The sequence below is a fragment of the Schistocerca piceifrons genome, chromosome X, assembly GCF_021461385.2.
Source record: "Schistocerca piceifrons isolate TAMUIC-IGC-003096 chromosome X, iqSchPice1.1, whole genome shotgun sequence".
In the NCBI taxonomy this organism is placed as follows: domain Eukaryota; kingdom Metazoa; phylum Arthropoda; class Insecta; order Orthoptera; family Acrididae; genus Schistocerca; species Schistocerca piceifrons.
The window spans coordinates 637182383-637203708 of record NC_060149.1 but is presented as its reverse complement, the minus strand read 5'-3'; the positions used below and the strand labels follow the sequence as shown (position 1 = coordinate 637203708).

At 42.2% G+C, this 21326-nt stretch overlaps 1 protein-coding gene across 1 annotated transcript; it reads left to right on the top strand.

Moving 5' to 3' along the window:
* Positions 1-17632: 17632 nt before the first annotated feature.
* LOC124722564 lies at positions 17633-18289 on the top strand. The gene has a single exon (XM_047247704.1). The coding sequence runs from the start codon at positions 17633-17635 to the stop codon at positions 18287-18289; it is 657 nt and encodes a 218-aa protein (XP_047103660.1).
* Positions 18290-21326: the final 3037 nt, after the last annotated feature.

Genomic DNA, 21326 nt, shown 5'->3' with positions numbered 1-21326 from the left:
AGTAAGCAGGCGACAGATGAGTTCCTTTGGAACATAACTCAAAAAGTGCAATGTACCCATGAATGAGGTAGCTTACAAAACATTCGTTCGTCAGCTACTACAGCAGTGGTTCGCAAGCAGGGGAATTATCCTCTAAGGGATAAAATGAAATTTTCTGAGGGATAAAAACTATAGGGTTCGATTGTGTTTCCATCATGAAACTAAATTATGTTTAATGGTTGTCACATGGTTAATATTAGGGGTGGCCGGATCCCTTTCCTATCACCAACCTGTTACCACGCGGGACAGAATATTTGTACCCCAACTGTCTGCGTGTAGTGTTGCCCATGTGAAAGTGAGCGAAAGTTTTGCAAATGTTTGCGATTCGTGTAACTGAAGCGATACTTGACTATTAGCCCGGTATTCAGCTAGTGGGACCTGGAAAACCGCCTGAAAACCACATCCAGGCTGGCCAGCACACTGACATTCGTCGTTAATCCGCTGGGCAGATTCGGCCCGGAGCGCTTTAACAGGTATCCGGGCGGGTCAATACTGATTACGTAAGTTATCTACGATTACATCTTTTTTTTTTTTAAATACTGACATCAACGCGTGACGCAATGTGGTTATGGTTACAGCTTGTGAAACAAATGCCTGAACATCTTTCTCGCGTAGTCAATTCACTACATACATTCTTTCCAACTTTTGTCATTCGCCTGTGATAGTAAAATTGATTATATGCATCACATATGCTTAACTATCACATGAAAATGTCTTCTCTGAATTGTAGGTAGTTCCTGCAATAAAACAGAAATTTCTTTAATATTTACTTCGCAACAAGTAAACGAACAAACTGACAGTACTACTCAACAGTGACTATGTACTGGCTACTACACTGCTGTAAGGCCTGCGAATATTATTGTTATTATTATTATTGGCAGTGCTTAGACCAAAAGCATTGACAGCATTGTCTTCCAATTCCTGTCAGTCCAGAAGCAAGGAGTCCAGTAATCAAGTAATTTACACTCGGTAAGTATAGGTGTATGCATTTTAACTTGTTTGATTTTAAATGGAGGTGCAGGGTGTGGGTGAAGTAAGTATCGCTAGGGTGAGGATAGGTGCAGAGGAAACAACCGTTGTCTAACCTCAATGTGAGCAGTTTTCTTTTCTGAGAAGGAGTTATGGGTAGCACTTGCGATGCACTGAGAACTGCTTCATAATTTTATAAAAGATGTTGTTAGCAGTATCAGTTGTGTCTTGGATCGTTAACTGATAATTTATTAAGACACCTACAGAAATAAATATAACTTATGTTTCGTCAGTTTAGAAATAAAAGTGTTCAAAGAAAAATCTTTCTCATTCTATAGCTAGGCGCTAATTGATGGTGGGGTGAGCGTGGAGGGGGGGGGGGGGGGGAGGGGAGGGAGAGGAGAGGAGGAGGGGTAATGGCTGTTACCGGGTAACATTCAGAGGTAATGGTCTCAGGAAGATTGTGAACCACTATACTAGAGCAATGCCCCCCACTTTGGGACTGTTACCAGGTAGGCCTGAAAAAAGAAATACAGATGATCAAAAGAAGACTAGGGAGTTTGCATGTAGATTCGTTCAGTAAAGTTGAAGGCGTTATGCAGATGCTAATTTAACTCCAGTGGAAAAAAGGAATCCACAGTGCATCACGATGTGATTTACTGCTAAAAGTCGCTTGTTCCTTGAACTGACAGGAGACATGTTGCCTCCTACTATATGTTTTTGTTGTTGTCGTCTCCAGTCCTAATACTAGTTTAATGCAGCTTGCTATGATAGTCTGTCCTAGTTATGCCTTTTCATCTCTACACAAATATTGCAACCTACATCCGTTTGAACCTGCTTTCTATAATCAACCCTACAGTTTTAACCGTCCACAATTCCCTCCATTTCCAAACTGACGACTCCTTGATGTCCTATCAACAAATCCCTTCTTTTAGTCAAGTTATGCGTTAGCTTTCTTTTCTCCTGAATTCGCTCCAGTACCTCTTCATTAGTGATCCAATCTAGGTATCTAATCTTCAGCATTCCTCTGTAGCACCAAATTTCAAAAGCTTCTATTCACTTCTTGTCTGAACTACTTAGCATCCGCGTTTCACTTCCGTACAAGGCTACACTCCAGATACACACCATCAGAAAAGACTTCCTAACAGCTAACTTAATGTACAATGTGCAACAAAATTCTTTTTATCAGAAATGATTTTCTTGCCATTGCCAGTCTGAATTTTATATTCCAAGTACTTCGGCCATCGTCATTTCTTTTGCTGGCCAAATAGCAAAACCTATCTACCACCTTTAGTGTCTCACTTTCTAGTCTAATTCCCTTAGTTTCGCCTACCTCAATTCGGCTACATTCCATTACCTTTCTTTCACTCTTCTTGATACTAATTTTATAATCCCTTCTCAAGACACTATACATTCTGATCAGCTGACTTTCGGAGTCCTTTGCCATTTCTGACAGAATTACAATGTTATCAGCAAACCTTGAAATTCTTATTCCGTCTCCAAGAACTTTGATTTCCTTCCCAAATTTCTCCTTGCTTTCCTTTGCTTCTTGCTTAATGCATAGACTGAATAACATAGGGAACAGGCTGCAACAGTGTCTCACTCCCTTCTCAACTACTGCTTCCCTCTCATGTTATTAGACTCTTATAACTGTATCTATAAGTTGTAGACAACCTTTTCGTTCTCTGTATTTTATCATTGCTGCCTTCCGAGCTTCCGAAAAGATGCACCATTCAACACTGTCGAACTTTTGCTCTAAATGTGTAAAAATGCTATACATGTTGGTTTCACTTTCATCAGTCTGTCTTCTAAAATAAGTCTTAGGGGAAGCATTTCTCCATATCCTCAACTGATCAGCCCTAAGGTTGGCTTCTCTCAGTCATTCCATTGTTTTGTAAATAATGATGCCAGTATTTTGCAGCCACTACGAATTAAACTAATGGTTCAGTGACGTTCGCACTTGTCACCAGCTGCCTGACGAAAAGGTTATGATAAAATCAGAGAATTTCTAGCTTACTCGGAGGTTTACCAACTATCTTCTTCCAAAGCACCTTTCGCCACTGGAACAGGAAAGGGTCAAAAACTGAGGAGACGAAGTTAACTCCACCACATACCATTAGGTGGCTTATGAAGTATATATGAAGATGTGAATGTTACAGCCTCAATGAGAGGGTGAGCTAACGGCACGTTAAGGAAAGTAGACGATTATTGCTGCTTAGGAAGTGCGACGAGAAACATATCGCAGATTACTTGAGTAGCGAAAATTGAACATTCATCTCTGAAGTTGACAATGTGGAGTGCCGACGGATTAAATTCAAGAATGTTGTTCGTATGGCCAGAGCAATGGACGAATACCCTTTGTATAGAGGTATGCCACGATAGCACGAGCAACATGCAATCTTGTGTTAGTTTATTTGTGATCTCAAAGACAGAGCACAGCCACTGGCTTTAACACGTCACAAATTAATCGCTGCTGTTCAAATCAACGCCGACTTCGTGGGTGCGTCGGGGTTTGAGCACCCACTTACATTATCTTGTGGTACGCCCGCCCCCCCCCCCCCCCCCCACAAAATTTTTAGTTTGATAAAACAAAATAAGATAATCTTTCTCACTTGTCTTTATCAAAAAGTAATGAACTATTAAAACACTGAGATAGACGTTAAAACTTCTGGGCTCTAAAACGTATCTGTTTCTTTCTGAAGGCTTCGTGCACGACAACCCAGCAGCACAACCCCCCCCCCTCCCCCCTCTCCCCCCCCGTTCCTTGCCCTACTCTGGCCAAGTCAAAGGCACTCACAGGATAACAGTTGCACTATACTGTGAATGGAATACCGTCTTTTCGGTTTGGTTTTATGTTTCCATGCAGGTGCCACGCTGCAATACGCCCACTCTATTCGTCAACAATTGCTTTAAAATACACTCCTGGAAATTGAAATAAGAACACCGTGAATTCATTGTCCCAGGAAGGGGAAACTTTATTGACACATTCCTGGGGTCAGATACATCACATGATCACACTGACAGAACCACAGGCACATAGACACAGGCAACAGAGCATGCACAATGTCGGCACTAGTACAGTGTATATCCACCTTTCGCAGCAATGCAGGCTGCTATTCTCCCATGGAGACGATCGTAGAGATGCTGGATGTAGTCCTGTGGAACGGCTTGCCATGCCATTTCCACCTAGCGCCTCAGTTGGACCAGCGTTCGTGCTGGACATGCAGACCGCGTGAGACGACGCTTCATCCAGTCCCAAACATGCTCAATGGGGGACAGATCCGGAGATCTTGCTGGCCAGGGTAGTTGACTTACACCTTCTAGAGCACGTTGGGTGGCACGGGATACATGCGGACGTGCATTGTCCTGTTGGAACAGCAAGTTCCCTTGCCGGTCTAGGAATGGTAGAACGATGGGTTCGATGACGGTTTGGATGTACCGTGCACTATTCAGTGTCCCCTCGACGATCACCAGTGGTGTACGGCCAGTGTAGGAGATCGCTCCCCACACCATGATGCCGGTTGTTGGCCCTGTGTGCCTCGGTTGTATGCAGTCCTGATTGTGGCGCTCACCTGCACGGCGCCAAACACGCATACGACCATCATTGGCACCAAGGCAGAAGCGACTCTCATCGCTGAAGACGACACGTCTCCATTCGTCCCTCCATTCACGCCTGTCGCGACACCACTGGAGGCGGGCTGCACGATGTTGGGGCGTGAGCGGAAGACGGCCTAACGGTGTGCGGGACCGTAGCCCAGCTTCATGGAGACGGTTGCGAATGGTCCTCGCCGATACCCCAGGAGCAACAGTGTCCCTAATTTGCTGGGAAGTGGCGGTGCGGTCCCCTACGGCACTGCGTAGGATCCTACGGTCTTGGCGTGCATCCGTGCGTCGCTGCGGTCCGGTCCCAGGTCGATGGGCACGTGCACCTTCCGCCGACCACTGGCGACAACATCGATGTACTGTGGAGACCTCACGCCCCACGTGTTGAGCAATTCGGCGGTACGTCCACCCGGCCTCCCGCATGCCCACTATACGCCCTCGCTCAAAGTCCGTCAACTGCACATACGGTTCACGTCCACGCTGTCGCGGCATGCTACCAGTGTTAAAGAGTGCGATGGAGCTCCGTATGCCACGGCAAACTGGCTGACACTGACGGCGGCGGTGCACAAATGCTGCTGCGCAGCTAGCGCCATTCGACGGCCAACACCGCGGTTCCTGGTGTGTCCGCTGTGCCGTGCGTGTGATCATTGCTTGTACAGCCCTCTCGCAGTGTCCGGAGCAAGTATGGTGGGTCTGACACACCGGTGTCAATGTGTTCTTTTTCCATTTCCAGGAGTGTATCTGCTTGCCAATATTGAGCAATAATAAAGTATAATCCGAGATAGAAGGAAGCCAGCTGTTACAGATTACCTCAATAGCTTTTTTTTTTTTTTTTTTTTAAATGTAACAGCGGTGTGGTTTAAGATTTCAGTGAAATTGTTTTAAAGTAATCTGGATCGTTATCGCTTTATTTGTTGAGACAATGTCTTTTGAGGACGTAGGAGCGTATACTGTAGACTGAAGTGGTGTTACTGTATTAATAGCTAGAACAAAGAAGACGGTCTAGTGACGAGATGCAAGGAGCAAAAGCTTTTCGCCGAGCAAAAAGTTTCGCAGTTTTCAAACGTTGCGCGATTACTGGACGCGTGTGGAAATCTGAAACACAATATAGAGTATTGCTTCTACACATACTTTCGAATCCGAACGATTACCAAGTCACTATGGATAAATTCGTCATGCGTTTGTCGTCATCATCATCATCACAGGTGGATATCGCTAACACCGACAATAGTGAAAAGCATATTCAGCCAAAAAATAAGGAACCCGACAATGTGTCTTCTGCCAGTTCCTGTAGTACATCAGCAAGAAGTGTCAAGAAATCATCAGGCAGATCATACCATGAAGGATGGAAAAACACATTTCCTCGGATTTATTACGACAAATAATTGGACAAAGTGATCTCTAGTGTGTGTAAAAACGCTTTTGATTCCAGTGTAGCACTTACGTTGGCAACTGCTACTTCCGCAGACAGGGATTCGTGTAATGCACTTGTTCGAAATGGATCTTCCCAGTGACAAAAGGCAGCTGAACGTTTCAGAGTTCACGAAAAATGCACACTTTACCGTTATTCTGTGACTGCTCTGGAAACTACGAAACAAGGTACCAATGTGTCATCCCTTATCTCAACACACAAATTAGAAGATATGTAAAATGCACGCAAGGCGATTTTTAAGGATAATAACGTCCCTTCAGTTTTTAAGTCAGCAAGGAAGCCGCGCGACGTGGCCGCGCGGTTTAAGGCGCCCTGCCCGGATTGCGCTACCCCTCCCGCCGGAGGTTCGATTCCTCCCTCGGGCATGCGTGTAAGGAATAGCAATTCGGGGTCACACCGATGAAGCACCAAATATTCATCAGTTGCTGCTGCTTGGGGTATAAGATGCTCCTGACTTAAGAACTTGGCTGCAGCGAACTTCATATAAGTGGGTTTTTCATGATATATTGAATGAAACCGTCTCGTTGTCATCCACTGATGTACAGCAAAGCACTGTAAAATGTATTAAAGATGCATTATATTATTCTCCTATTGTAGATGAGACTTCCGACATATTAGTGAATGAACAATTATCCCTATGTTTCAGATATGTCCATAAAAATCTTTAAGTTGAAGTTTTTACGGGCTTCTATGGAGTAGCTTAAACAAATTCTAGGACATTGTTTGAAGTCTTCCAGGATACCGTAAGACGTTTATCCCTCGACAGGAAGTACTGGCTCTGAGCACTATGGGACTTGGACATCTGAGGTCATCAGTCAGCTAGAACTTAGAACTACTTAAACCTAACTAAACTAAGGACATCACACACATCCATGCCCGAGGCAGGATTCAAACCTACGACCGCAACAGTCCCGCGGTTCCGGACTGAAGCGCCTAGAACCGCTCGTCCACCGCGGCCGGCGACAGAAAGTACTGTCGTGGTCAATGTTATGATGGCGTGAGCAATGTCAGTGAACGTTTAACATGATTACAAAGTAGTATTACTCAGTTGGAGTCGAGAGCTATTTTCGTTCATTGTTCGGCGCATAATTTGAATTTGGTAGTACAAGATGCAATGAAAGGTATTAGTTATGAGCGAGACTTTCTGGCGATTTTTCGTGAATTAATATCATTTATAAGACATTCGCCAAAGAGGATAGCGGTGGTTCAATCGCTACAAAGAGACAACGAAGATGGTATTATAAAAAACGTCCAGATACTGACTTTGCATCCATTCTGTCCTACGAGGTGGTGTGTCAGGGTACTATCACGAAAATCGTTGGAAACTAATTTTGAACTGCTTTTGGAATTATTGGAAGACCTGTCAGAAGAAAAAAGTGAAGTCGGTGGGAAGGCTAGTGGATACTATCCGCACCTGCATCAATTCAGATTTCTAATTTCCTGAAAATATAATTTCAGAATTCAGCAGGATTGAGCAAACTTCATGCTTCCTTGCAGAAGAAATCATCGTCATACCGAAAAATCAAAATATTGGTAGAAACTTTGTCTGCAAGTTTAGTTTGACAAAGGGATATATTTTTTGAGTTTTGGAATGAAATCATTAGGAAAGCAGAGGAACATAAGATTGATGAACCAGTTTGCTTTGAAAAAGGAACATGCCAAATATCTACGACGTATCAAATGCCATAGGAAATGTAAAGACAAATATTTTTTGAAATGATTGATGCGTCTGTGGATTTGCTAAATCGTAGATTTGGCTCAAAGATCCTGGAACTTATTTCAGAACTTGAAGCATTTGTTATCGGTCAAATTGGTGCTGATCGAATCCTGCAGTTCTATGGGACAGACTTTGATAAAGACAAGCTAACGCTGGGTAGGGACGTGTTTCTAGATGTGTGCAGAACGGAGAAAGAGGAGGTGCCCTACTTGTGAGACATTACACATATTTTAAGAGGAGAAAACAGTGGTCCCATGCGTGAAATACTCGCAGAATTTGTGAAGTTTTTTCGGATGGTTTTAGCTATGCCTGTTACCTCTTGGACCTCTGAGCGGTCGTTTTCAGTACTTAGACGATTGAAAACGTTTTTCCAGTCAACATTGACACAAAAAAGATTGAATGATTTGTCGGTTTTGTATTTTCTTAAAGAAATAACTAAAAATATTGGCACTAGCAAAATTGCAAACTAATTCATATGTGCAAATGACCTCAGAAGGAAAATGTTTTATACTGAAAATTAATACTGTACGTCATGATTATTATTTGGCGCGTAAAGTGAGTTAATTTGTAGTTCTGTTCACAAATAAATCTTTGCATAGTCCTCTCTCTAGTGAATCAAAAATATCTGATTTATGAAGATTTTTTTCACTTTAAATTTGTCTGTATATGTTATTTCCTTTTAGTAACGTGTTGATAACATTGTTGCCTCTTGCACTCACTGTGCATGTGAGTTGTTTAAAGTATACAACTTCTGACACAGATCTAACTGGCAGTTTGTTAGTGAATTAAAAGTTGAAAAAAGACAAATAATTTAATACGGAAAGAATCCGTTAATGTTACAACAGCATATTTTGAGAATATTCGTTACAATAAGTTATCCCTATAATCCAAAGCTTTGCGATTTAGCATCTCAAATTACACAGTCGAAAAATGTGGATGTTGATAAGGTGTGTTAACTTGTTTAGATGCAACTGATAATTTATCTTGCTATCGACACAATTTTTAAGTAGCAGTGTCATCGGCTACATCATTGACTATTTGTGGAATTCTATGACCTAAAACAGAGTTAGTGAACTCAGCCTCCACGGTGTCCAAAGTGATCTATTGGTACTAGCGAAATAATCAATACCTTCCATGGTCCAGTTTCCCTAGAGGTCCAGGTGAGTACAGTTAGGTTTTATAAGTAACATTTATTGGAATTAATCATTTTTGTTTAATACTTTGAATACAGTAAACGAATGATCTCTTTGTTTATATTACATGGGATTTTACAACACATACCATTAAATTTCTGTTTCTACAGCTGTCATGAAAAATACATTAGTTAATGATAGGTTATACATTTTATGACTAGTCGGATGACTTAGGTTAGTGGAGGTAGCCCAAGTGACCTATCTTCCCAGCATTTTCTTAGGTTAGTAGAGATCTCATTGTCCTGACAGAATTTGAACTTCCTTCCAGGGGGGCATGGCAGGGGGGCGTGGCAGGAGACCATGGCACTTTCCCACCAGAGAGGTTAATTAATTTATCAATTTAATTAAGTAGTCAATAAAATGGATAAGACTGAGAGGGGGCCTATTCCAATAATTGAGACCTGAAAGTGTACCTGCAGCAGTGAGGGGGGAGGGGGTTGGGGGATGGGGAGGGGGCAGGGGGAGGACAATAGGTTAAGTGTCTGTCAACCAAAAGGAAATTGAGGTGATATGGAAAAGCACTTAACAGAACAATAGGTTAACTCAGACCTGAAAGTGTACCTGTAGCAGCGAGGGGCGGGAGGGGTTTCCTGAAGAGAGAGGGGAGTGGGAGGGGGTGGAGCAACAACAGGTTAAGTGCAGTAACATGGAAAACCACTTAACAGAACAATAGTTTAAGGACCTGTCAATCAAAGGAGGACAATAGATTTGCCCGAGTGCATACCTGCCCCTGATGTAGGCAACCCCCACTAAAAAAATACGCTGGTACAAAGGTAGCCCCACTACTTACCCCTTCACTCATGGGAATTGTTACCCTACCCAAGAAGAACAACATGGTCCCTCTAAAGATGTCCATTTGAAAGAAGGCAAGGGGCCTCTATGACAAAGCACACCATTCAACATCACAACCATCTAAATGAATATTCTCACATCACCATAATCATCATAATCAAACTGCCCTTAGAACAGGAGAAAAAAATTACCAAACCTAACAGCAAAGAGTAATAGTCACCCCAAAATTAATGTAAGGAATATTGTTTCTTATTTGATAACCAATTCTATCCACAGCAAGATGAAATCTCCCTGTGATCACCAGTCAGTAGACTCACAGTCATTATCATCTTAAATCACCCTGAGAACACAATATCTGACACCAAAGCTAAACCCAAACTATAGAGAATAAAATACTGGCACAGAAATATAAAAATACAAAAAAGTTAATTTTGTTCAACCTTGAAATAAGACATAGACACAACAACCAACATTAGTTTTCCATATACAGGATGCCCATCACCACAAGCACAGCCATTCACAAAATCTCAAAGCACCTAATAACACACACACACACACACACACACACACACACACACACAATGCACCTGAATAAAAAGCATCCACAATAATAATCAAATGGTATACACTCTCCTATAGCAATAAAGCCGTTTGCAAGTTTGGCAGTACGCTCTGACAACAAGGAATAAAATCAGCCTATAGAGCAGAGAACTTTATATAAAAGAAACTGAAAACAGACAAACACAATAAAGCTAGCATTTATTATCTCATATTTCAAAATGCAAGTCAATTTATACTGGGCAGACATGAGAAACTTTAACATTAGATATGCAGAACACATAAGGACACAAAAGAGTATGATCTATCACTTCAGATTTGTACAGCACCTCATGGATGGGGACAACAGACAAACAGAAATTGATGATGACCTAAAAATTGTTAAATGTGTAGCAGCTCTCCATAGAAACTAATACTGGGAACTGATCAGAATTGCCATCACTGAACTGTTGCTCCACAGTGCCCAGAGATGGCAGTGGCTGTGCATTGTGTGTGTGTTTGTGTGTTGTGTGTGTGTTTCATATTGCATCGTGTTATTAAAATGTTATTAATAGTTCATGCAAATGTAACTGGTTGCTCACTGTTTAGATTTTGTTTCAGAGTCAGAGCTACGATAGGCTGATGTGAATTATTTGAGAATCTGTAACAAATTTTGAAGGGATCTGAAACAGAGCAGTGGGCTACATTTTACTTATGCAGTAAGCCCATAGGAGCCACATCATTCACTGACCAAGCTAAGTAACTGTGCAGTTTATGGTGTTTGCAAATGTGCCACTCTGTAAATAGATTAAAGCACCATATTACACAGTTAATATTCTGAGTAAAGTGTTTAGTGCAGCAGTAAGATGTTTTAATGCTGAAGCTAATAATAGGCAATTGGCAGCTATCCTGTCATGTGAAGGTTTAAAGAATGATACAGCTATGATACTAGATGAAATAAATGTGCACTGTAATGAGGTGAATAGATGTGAGAATGGTAACACTTATAATATTGTGTTTGAATGTGATGGCATCACACCCAGATGTAGGCGGTGTAAGCCCAGTGCAGGACAAAGGACTTGTGTCAGGGGTTTTTTTTTTTCTTCATTTTTAACATGGAGTCCAGTCCTGGTCAGACCAAAGAATATTTCAGTCTGCTTTATCACAGTGATGTAAAGATTTGCTAGGACCAGCATGTAGTTTGGATTCCAGTTCAAACTGTAGGTCTCCTTTCCCTCATAGGATTACTGTAGCAGTAAGTTAGTGACAAAAGTCACTCAATTTAAAGGCTTTCACCAAGCCATTGATCTATATAGAATTATTATTTTTTGTAGGTTGTTTTGTTGATGGAGATGTACAAGGAGGTCCATGTTTCAGTACTGACGTAAACTGAGTGCAGGTAGGAGAACCAGTAACAGAATGTTTTGGAAATTGGCATTTTTTAGGGGAGTACATGTCCAGTGATGTTTGTGACCTGCATAATGAGGAAGCAGTAGGAGGTTTTGTGGATACAGTGAATGGTACACTGGAGTCTAGTAATGATGTTAATAATGTTACAAGTGATGTTGATGACAGTGCAGTTGTGGGCACATTTATTTGTGGGTAGTGTAGAGCTTATGGTTGTGGATAATGACTGGAACAGTGAGTGGATACTGATAGGCTTCAGAACAAAGAAAACGGGGGCTTTAAGTAAGGAAAATCTGACTTAGTAGCTGCTTTTAATGTAGTTTTGTTTCTTGGGATGTGACATAAAATCAAATGGCTCTGAGTACTATGGGACTTAACTTCTGAGGTCATCAGTCCCCTAGAACTCAGAACTACTTAAACCTAACTAACCTAAGGACATCACACACATCCATGCCCGAGGCAGGATTCGAACCTGTGACAGTAGCGGTCGCGCGGTTCCAGACTGTAGCGCCGAGAACCACTCGGCCACACTGGCACCTGTGACATAAAACCATTTAAATAAGAAGAGATTGATACAATGGTTAAGGATTGCATCCATGCAATGGAGAAGGATCTTTTAGATGAGAGACAGCTGAGACAAGATGCTACTGAAAGGATTCAAACTGTAATTAGTCTTAGAGTGGGTAATGTATATGAGGATGCTATTAGTGGCATTTCTAGTGTTACTTGTGGACTACCAGAAAACTTGTACGACTATATCAAAAATAGAGAATACTGCAAAATTTCATTTCACAGAGATAAAAACAGAAAAAAATCCCAGTAAACTAGTGAAGAAATAAGTCGAAACAAACTGCTTGGCTAAATACTGGGGGTGACAGAATGAGAGCAAAAATTTGAAAGGACACTTACTCGACGAATTTTTGTGGCTAGTTTGTCTGTGGCTCAATGTTTGGTTGACGAGTTAGAGGTATAGGAAGTCCTGTTAGCTGTTAAAGCTATCTGGTGCAGAGAGGTTGGGTCATGTAGCAACTATAACTGAAAGAATAGGTTACCATATAGGTATGATGTGGAACTGTAACTGCTAGATTATATGATGGTCTGTAGTTGCAGTTAAATCTTCTGTATTTAAATGTGTTTATGTGCGTATCTATACATCTTCTTCTGAAGTATATATTGAATCAGATTCTCATTAGAAGACAAATAAAGTAGTTGTAGTTTGAATTTACCTGGCAGTAATTACTGTAAGTAATGTTTTATTTAAATGCAGAATGTGTAGAATGCCTCTAGATTAAAATGATGAGTTCAGTGGAATAGTGGGTAGTATGAAACTTTCAGTAATGACTTCAGGATAATTGTTGGAAGTATTTACTAAATATTTTGGAAGTTGAGGTGTGTTGTCAGACTGATCCAAATGGTGAGGCTGTTAGGAAGTGCAGGAAAGTGGGTTATGTGAGGGTAGGACTAAGAAATGAGACAGAACACAGTGATCCATGAATTAAGGATAACTAAAGCAATCCACAAAAAAGAGAAGTTTCAGATCAAGGGTTGAGTGATTTTTGCTGTTTGTGTTATTGCATTTTTATTTCTTTACTTTTGTTATCAATATAGTTGTGTGTTAAGGCTGATATTTTGAGATTCTCTGAGATAGTTATGCACTATATTTGGTCTTAATGCATGTTTGATTAAATATGTGGGTTAACTTGCTTTGCTTAGGACAATTACTAGTGTAGATGGTAACGAGAAAGGGAATTTTTTGGTTTTATCTATAAGAGGTAGCAGCAATAATTTGTTTACAGTGTTTCTGTTGTTGCAATTGTACTGTCATGTTGTGAAGTCTGGAGACAGCAGACAGACAGTGAGGAAACGAAGGGGAAATAGACTATTTTTGTAGTGTTGCAAAAATATAGTGATTTTATGTGTATTTTATGTGTGATAATTTTTTTATATCACCAAAAAACTGGTATCTGAATGTTGTTAGCTGGTTGGTTTTTTTTGGGCATAATTTCCAGTCCTTTAATAAGATAGGATATTTGGTTAATAGAAATCTAGGATGTTTCAGTTTATTACTCGAAATCTATTTCCTTAGCTGGTTTATGTGCATAATGTGTACAGTTGTGGTAAATGGTTTAGGTGTGATCTGTAATTTATTGTACTCATTTATTTATATACACACTGAAAATTCCATGTGTGATAGATAAGAGATTATATGGAAGATTTTAACTTAAGTACCAATTCTGTCATTCACCAGCAATTGCAATTTAAACTACAGTACTAAAACGGATACTATAAAACATAAAGTTAAGAACTAGATTACAATATACTTTACTACAATAAGACAATCAATATAATAACACAGTGTAGTAAAACAAGTGCCTGTTGGCTTCTGTCTCAGGTTCTTCGGCAAACATTTCTTTGATGATTTTTCTGACGTTTTGACAGCGCAAGTGGCGGGCATTAAGAAAGCTTCACACCCCTCTCCCCCGTTGCCAGAAAAAAGTCAGTCCACCACCAGCAATGGAGGGTGAAGCTTTGACAATGTCAGCCACTCGTTCTGGCGAAATGTCAGAAAAATTATCCAAGGAATTTCGGCTGAAGGACCTGAGACAGAAGCCAACAGGCAATGTGTCAACAAGAGGCCACAAAAGCGTTAGCAATTTTGTACAATGTAGTAAAATAGCAGAGTCACTGCTGTTTTCATCTTTAGTACGTTGCAGTTCAGGTAGTGACACCAGAGAAGTATTCTTAAGTACTGCAAAAAGGTTGTGCTTCTAAAAATGCATAATTTTAGTTCTAAATTGTTCAATTCGTAATGACTGAGTATCCTTAGGTAGCGGATTAAATAATTTTAGGGCCACCATGTGGCATCTGTTGTGTGTATTAGTTAAGCAACGTCTTAGACTGTCTATACTGTGTTTATAATGAGTGGAGTGTTGATAAACTTCATTCTCTTTCTGCAGGTCTCATGATTTGCCTTTGTGTGAACAAGGCAACTGAAAATATATTTACTGAAAAAAGTCAGAACTCTTAATCTGGAAAACTGGTTTACATTGGTCAGTTTTTTGCGAGAGGTAATGATCCTGAAACGTCCCCTTAGAAAAATTTATGAATGATTGTGCTGGTAAACCCCTTACGTTATTTGATTTTCAAACAGCTGAGCAAAACTGAACGTACTCAGACATTTCTCTCTTTACTTATTCTGATCATCACTAAACTGACACAATATTTTTAGCGCAACGCAATCTGACTTTCAAAAATCCCTACAAAAGAATGGCCCTGACTAACAATAACCTATACCTTTCATGAATCACTTACCTCACAAAAATCTTGATTACTCGAACTACTGCAGTACAGCGAGCGCCAATACTACCAGCTAAATAAAAGATTCTAACTACTGAAGTCACTAACTACTGATAGGCATAGTTAGCAAATGAAAGATTTTGATAATGAACAAACAATGTATTTACCTTAATAGTGTTCAAAAGTCATAATATGTATATATCAATCCATGGTATCCAATATTACAAATTTACTGTCTCTGATGGACACACGCCCAGATCATCCGCTCTCAAAACTCCGCCATCTCTCTCCCCACATCCACAACTGCTGGCGGCTCACCTGCAACTGCGTAACGCTACGCGCTGTTAACAGCCAACTGCCCAACACTACAATAGCAAATTCCAACAATGCAAACCAGCCACAGACTGCACACAGCACAGTCAGTGATTTTCGTAAAGAGCGCTACTTGGCGTTACCAATATAAAAAGCTAAACAGCCTACTTACAATCCGTGTTACTTTCATTTGCAATAAAAACACATTCTTGTAGCCTGCAGAATGGCCCCACAGTAACAGCCCATAGCTGACGTGGGTGTGGAACATGCATAGTATACTGTTAGTAGGTACTGTTCTGATTTTACACTTTAGTTTACAAACTGCCTTTTGGCTTCTGTCTCGGGTTCTTCGGCCGACGTTCGTCTGATAATTTTACTGACGTTTCGCCAGCAGCTAAGTAGCAGAATGCATCGAGACGACTGGGGCAAGATCGACAGCATCACCCACAAGAGCCTGCAGAACGAACTCGAGCGCTGCACTGAGCGACAGAAGAAAAAGTTTGAAAGATGCCAGAAGCAGACTGACAAGGCGATTCCCGACATGTCATGCACAGTGGTCAACCTCACTGAACGACAATAGACCGAAGAGGAAGTGTCTGTTCTTCAAAAAGGAGGGAATTTCTCTATCATCCCAAGAACTATACCTATGGAGAACATCATTGCTAATACCGAAGCGGCCATTTGGACCCTTCCTTGTGAAAGAGCAGAGAAAATACGCACTGAAACAGCCAGGATACTGCTCCGAACAAAACCACCAGCTTGCAACCTGAAGAAAGAAGAGGCACAAGCTATTAAGAATTTTAATGCCGACAAGAGTATATTGGCACTTTCTGCCGATAAGGGAAGTGCGGCCGTCGTAATGAAGATGAGCAAAAGATCCCGGACCTATTAGATCCGACGGTGTACCGAAAACAGCGCAAATCCGACGCAACGTATCACACGGAATACGAATCGGTTAATCAAGACGTCTTCTATGCCGGTGGACATACAGAGGAACCTGCGCAACACAAAAGCGCTACCTCCTCGGCTGTATGGATTACCTAAGATCCATAACAACAACGTTCGTGAAGGCTAAGGGAGAAAACCCTGAAAGAAAATCTAGAGTGGGGCCCCAAAAGCGGTTGAAAGGCGTACTACGTCCCCTCCCGGCAGCTCCTGCAACCAAAGAGATACCAGACGTATTGACTTGCCTTTACTCTGGACACTATCATTTAGGTCGAGAGCTACCGCCCGCCTCAAGTTGGGCAGCCCCCAGCCAATAAGGTGCTGTCCCGCCACTACTCGCCTGCTTCGTAGGGTGTGTGGGGCGGATGGATAAAGTACGCCTACAAAAAACAAAAAGGAAATAATAAAGAAACCGCCATTCCGTATTGCTACCTGGAATATCAGGACCATGTGTCCAAGATACACTGACGATACCCAAGACGTTGATTTCATCCGTAAGACTGCAGTTATTGATAGGGAGCCCCATCGCTTGAAACTGGACGTTGTGGGACTACAGGAGACGCGGCTACCAGACACGGGCTGTATTAGAGAAGCTAATTACACGTTCTTCTGGCATGGGAAGTCACAAGATGAGCCAAGACTTCACGGTGTAGGATTCGCGGTTAAAAACACTCTCCTGAACAGTATTGTGCCACCATCTGGGTGAACAAACAACATCTTTAATGTGCATGTTCCCACCTTATAATCCAGCGTAGAAGAGAAGGATCTATTTTATGATTTACTCAGAGACAAAATAGCCAAAGTACCTGGCTCAGAGTCACGATATATTCTAGGCGACTTTAATGCTCGATTTGGGTCAGATAATGACATGTGGCTGACTTACCTGGGTCATCATGGAGTGAGAAAAATAAATGATAATGGCCAGAGACTGTTAGAAGTGTGCTGTATCACAAACACATATTTCAAACTTAAAGATAGACACAAGGGGACCTGGAGACACACCCGCTCTCATCACTGGCACCAACTTGATTTTGTCATAGCTAGGCGTGCAGATCTAAAAAATGTCCTAATGACACGAAGCTATCATAGCACTGACTGCAACACTGACCATGCTTTGGTGGGGAGCAGACTGAGGCTCACCCCTAAGAAATATCACCACGCAAACAGAGAGGTCAACCGCGGATCAACACATATCATGTTCATAGCTCGCAACAAAAACAAGAATTTTCCAGTAGTTTTGAAAGTGCTTTATCAAGAAACGCAGAAACAGAAATTAATATTGATAACAAATGGGCACAACTTTCTGACGCCATCTACATCTCGGCAGTATTGGCCAGTGGAATGAAAGAGAATAGAAACAAGGACTGGTAGGGGCAAAATTTGGAGGAGATGGAACCAGTCATTGAGGAAAAGCGGAAAGCCCTACTTGCTCATAAAAGAAACACAAATGGAAGAACTCGGGATGACTGGCGAGAAGCAAAGAACAGGGCACGACAAACATCTAGGAGATGCGCAAATAACTACTGGCGAAATTTAAGTGCAGATATACAGAAAGCTGCCGATTCTGGGGACATTAAGGCAATGTACGATGGCATTAAGAAATCAGTTGGTCCAACTGTCAGAAAAACAACTCCTCTGAAGACGAAGACAAGAGAAGTTATTACTGATGGAGGCAATCAGATGGAGCGCTGGGTTGAACACTACCTCGAGCTGTCTGCAGATGAAAATGAAGTAAGCAACGATGCACTTCATGGCATCAAACAAATGCCAGTTATGGAAGAGCTTGATGCAATGCCCACTATGGAAGAACTTGGCAGAGCGATAGATTACCTAGCTAATGGAGAGGCTCCAGGAGAAGATGGGATCCCTGCAGAGATTATTAAGTATAGCAAGCCTGTCCTTGTACAGCACCTACATTCACTTCTCACAATCATCTCGGAAAAAGGCTACGTCCAACTAAATATGCGAAATTCAAAGATTGTTACTTTGTATAAACAGAAAGGGACAGAAGTGATTGCAACAATTGCCGAGGCATTTCGCTGTTGAGTGTAGCTGGGAAGGCTTATGCACGAGTCATCCTAATACGACCGTAATTCGTAGCATCTAGAATCTACCCAGAATCTCAATGCGGCTTCAGACCTGGCCGATTTTCTGCACGACAACTGCAAGAGAAGTGTCGTGAACAGCAGAGACCACTGTATATTGCTTTTGTTGACCTCGTCAAAGCATTTGATTTAGTGAGCAGAAATGGGCTCTTCAAGTTGCTGCAGAAGATTGGACGCCCACCTAAACTACTATGAATAACTGTCTCTTTCCATGAGAAAATGCAAACAACAGGCTGTTTCAACGGCAAAACATCGGAATAATTCCCTTCAAATAGCGGTGTAAAGCAGGGGTGTGTGTTAGCTCCTACTCAGTTTGGCATTTTCTTTTCCCCTTATCACATGCATGTGGAAAATTTGGTCTTACCATCAGCCTCCAAAAGACTAAGATCGTGGAGCAGGGCACCACCAACCTTCATCCATCAGCACTGACGGCAATCCTATCCAGGTAGTTGATGATTTACCTACTTAGGATCTACAATAAGTAGCAACTTGTCTTTGGACACTGAGATTACCAACAGAATTGCAAAAGCATAGGCTGTCATGGGTAGATTAAAAAACACAGTATGGAAGAATGGACTACTCACATGAAAAACTAAATTGCAAGCTTGTGTTATCAGCACCCTTTTGTATAGCTGTGAGACATGGACAACTCTTGCTAAACACGAATCCAGACTGAAGAGCTTCCATCTCCGTTGTCTCCAGAGGATCCTTCAGATCTCTTGAAAAGATAGAGTACCCAACACCGAATTATTACAGCTTGCAAGCACAACCAGCATTCATGCACTCCTGAGTCACCGACGTCTAAGGTGGCTAGGCCATGTCAGGCACATGGATCCTGAGCGAATATCGAAAAAAGTGCTGTATGGAGAACTTCGAGAGGGTGTGAGGCCAGTAGGAACACCACACCCTCGCTTCAAGGATGTCTGCAAGAGAGATCTGACCAAGGCCAGCATCGACCCAAGTCAGTGGGAAAATACAGCTAGTGTCTGTGTCAAGTGGTGACAAGCTATGCGCAACGGGGTTGAGCTTGCAGAGAACGAACGCATGCAAGAAGACATCATGAAGAGGGCAAGACAGAAGGAGAGAGCAGCCTCTTGTGGCAGTCCATCAAATTTCAAGTGCCCAAACTGCAGTAGAGACTGCCACTCGCGAAAGGGACTTTTCAGCCATAGCAGATGTTGCAGAGTCTGAACCAACTATGCCACACCATCATCCTTCGAGGATGGACGGATGCCATATAAGAAAAACGTTCCACTAAGACCGATTGTTAGCATTCCTAGCTCACCGACATATAAAGTGGCAAAACACTTGGTCTCTCTGCTGCAGCCTCACCTAGGGAAGACTGACACATACAAAAAGGACTCACGACATTTCACTGAGAAGCTGAGGAAACTAAAACTTGCACCAAACGACATCCTGGTCAGTTTTTTACTGTTTTTTTGTTTAAGAAAGTGCCACTCAGTGATCCTCTGGAGCGAATCGGTTCCATTTTCCCGTAAGACATCACAAAGCTCTTTCATGCATGTCTCACAACGAGCTATTTTACGTGGAATGGCAATTTCTACGAACAGCAGGAAAGCGTCGCCATGGGTGGTCCTCTTAGTCGAGTGGTGGCCAACTTCTTCATGGAATATTTCGAAGCACATGCACTGGAACTGGCGACTTGCAAACCTAAGCTGTGGTACAGATAAGTCGAAGATATTTTCATTGTGTGGAGCCATGGTGAAGAACAACTCGGTGACTTCCTAAGACACTTGAACAGCCTCCATGCCAACATAAAATTTACCATGGAAGTAGAAAAGGACAAAAAACTACTATTTCTAGACGTGCTGGTCACCAGGGATGGCGAAAACCTGGGACACAGTGTGATTCGAAAACGGACAAACACGGACCGACACTGAACCAGCTATCAAACCACGACCCGAGCCAGAATAGAGGCATGATTAATATGCATGCAACGCGAGCACGACGAATGTGTGAGCCGCAGCACCTCAGACGCGAAATGCAACACTTGGAAAGTGTTCTGAGGAGCAATGGGTACTCCACACGCTATATTAGAAGTGTAACAGAGCCAAACACCCGGCGAAATGACAAATCAAGAAAAGAAATGTCGGATACGGCCTTTCCGCCATACATTTCCAGAGTGACGGACAAAATCGGTCGTATATTGCGCAAACACCGCATAAAGACGATATTCAAACTGACGAAGAAGATCAAAGAGTGTCTTATATTGGCAATGGAGAAAAGGGACCCACCTGCAATGTCCGGAATGTACCGCATACCACGCACATGCGGAAAAGTTTATGTCGGAATGACTAAACGATCAATCGACACCAGGATCAGAGACCATAAGCGACTTTGCAGGTTGGGACAGGTGGAGAAAGCGGCCACGGCAGAGCAAGCACTGTGTGAGACCGACCATGTGGTAAAATTCTCCGACACGGAAGTTCTGGCTGTAGAGGAACACTATCACACCCTCTTGTTCAGATAAGCTATTGAAATACAAAAATACGGGAATATCTCCAACAAGAAAGAAGAAAGCCTTATGGTAAACGGATCCTGGCTTCCCGTGTTGCAGCGAACGACCGGCGCAGGTAGCAAGAGGGGAACCGCACCGGGAATGACCGCGGAAAAGCTCTCGCACGTTGGAGCGCCAGGTACACTATGTGATCAAAAGTATCCGGACACCCCCAAAACTATACGTTTCTCATATTAGGTGCATTGTGCTGCCACCTACTGACGGTATTCCACATCAGCGACCTCAGTAAACATAGCGAGAGAGCAGAATGGGATGCTCCGTGGAACTCACGGACTTCGAACGCGGTCAGGCGATTGGGTGTCACTTGATTCATACATCTGTACGCGAGATTTCCACACTCCTAAACAACCCTAGGTCCACTGTTTTCGATGTGATAGTGAAGTGGAAACGTGAAGGGACACCTACAGCACAAAATCGTATAGGCCGACTTGTCTGTTGA

Bases quoted from the DNA above. Each gene is read 5' to 3' on its own strand.
- LOC124722564 (XM_047247704.1), top strand. From the start codon at position 17,633: ATGGAACCAGTCATTGAGGAAAAGCGGAAAGCCCTACTTGCTCATAAA.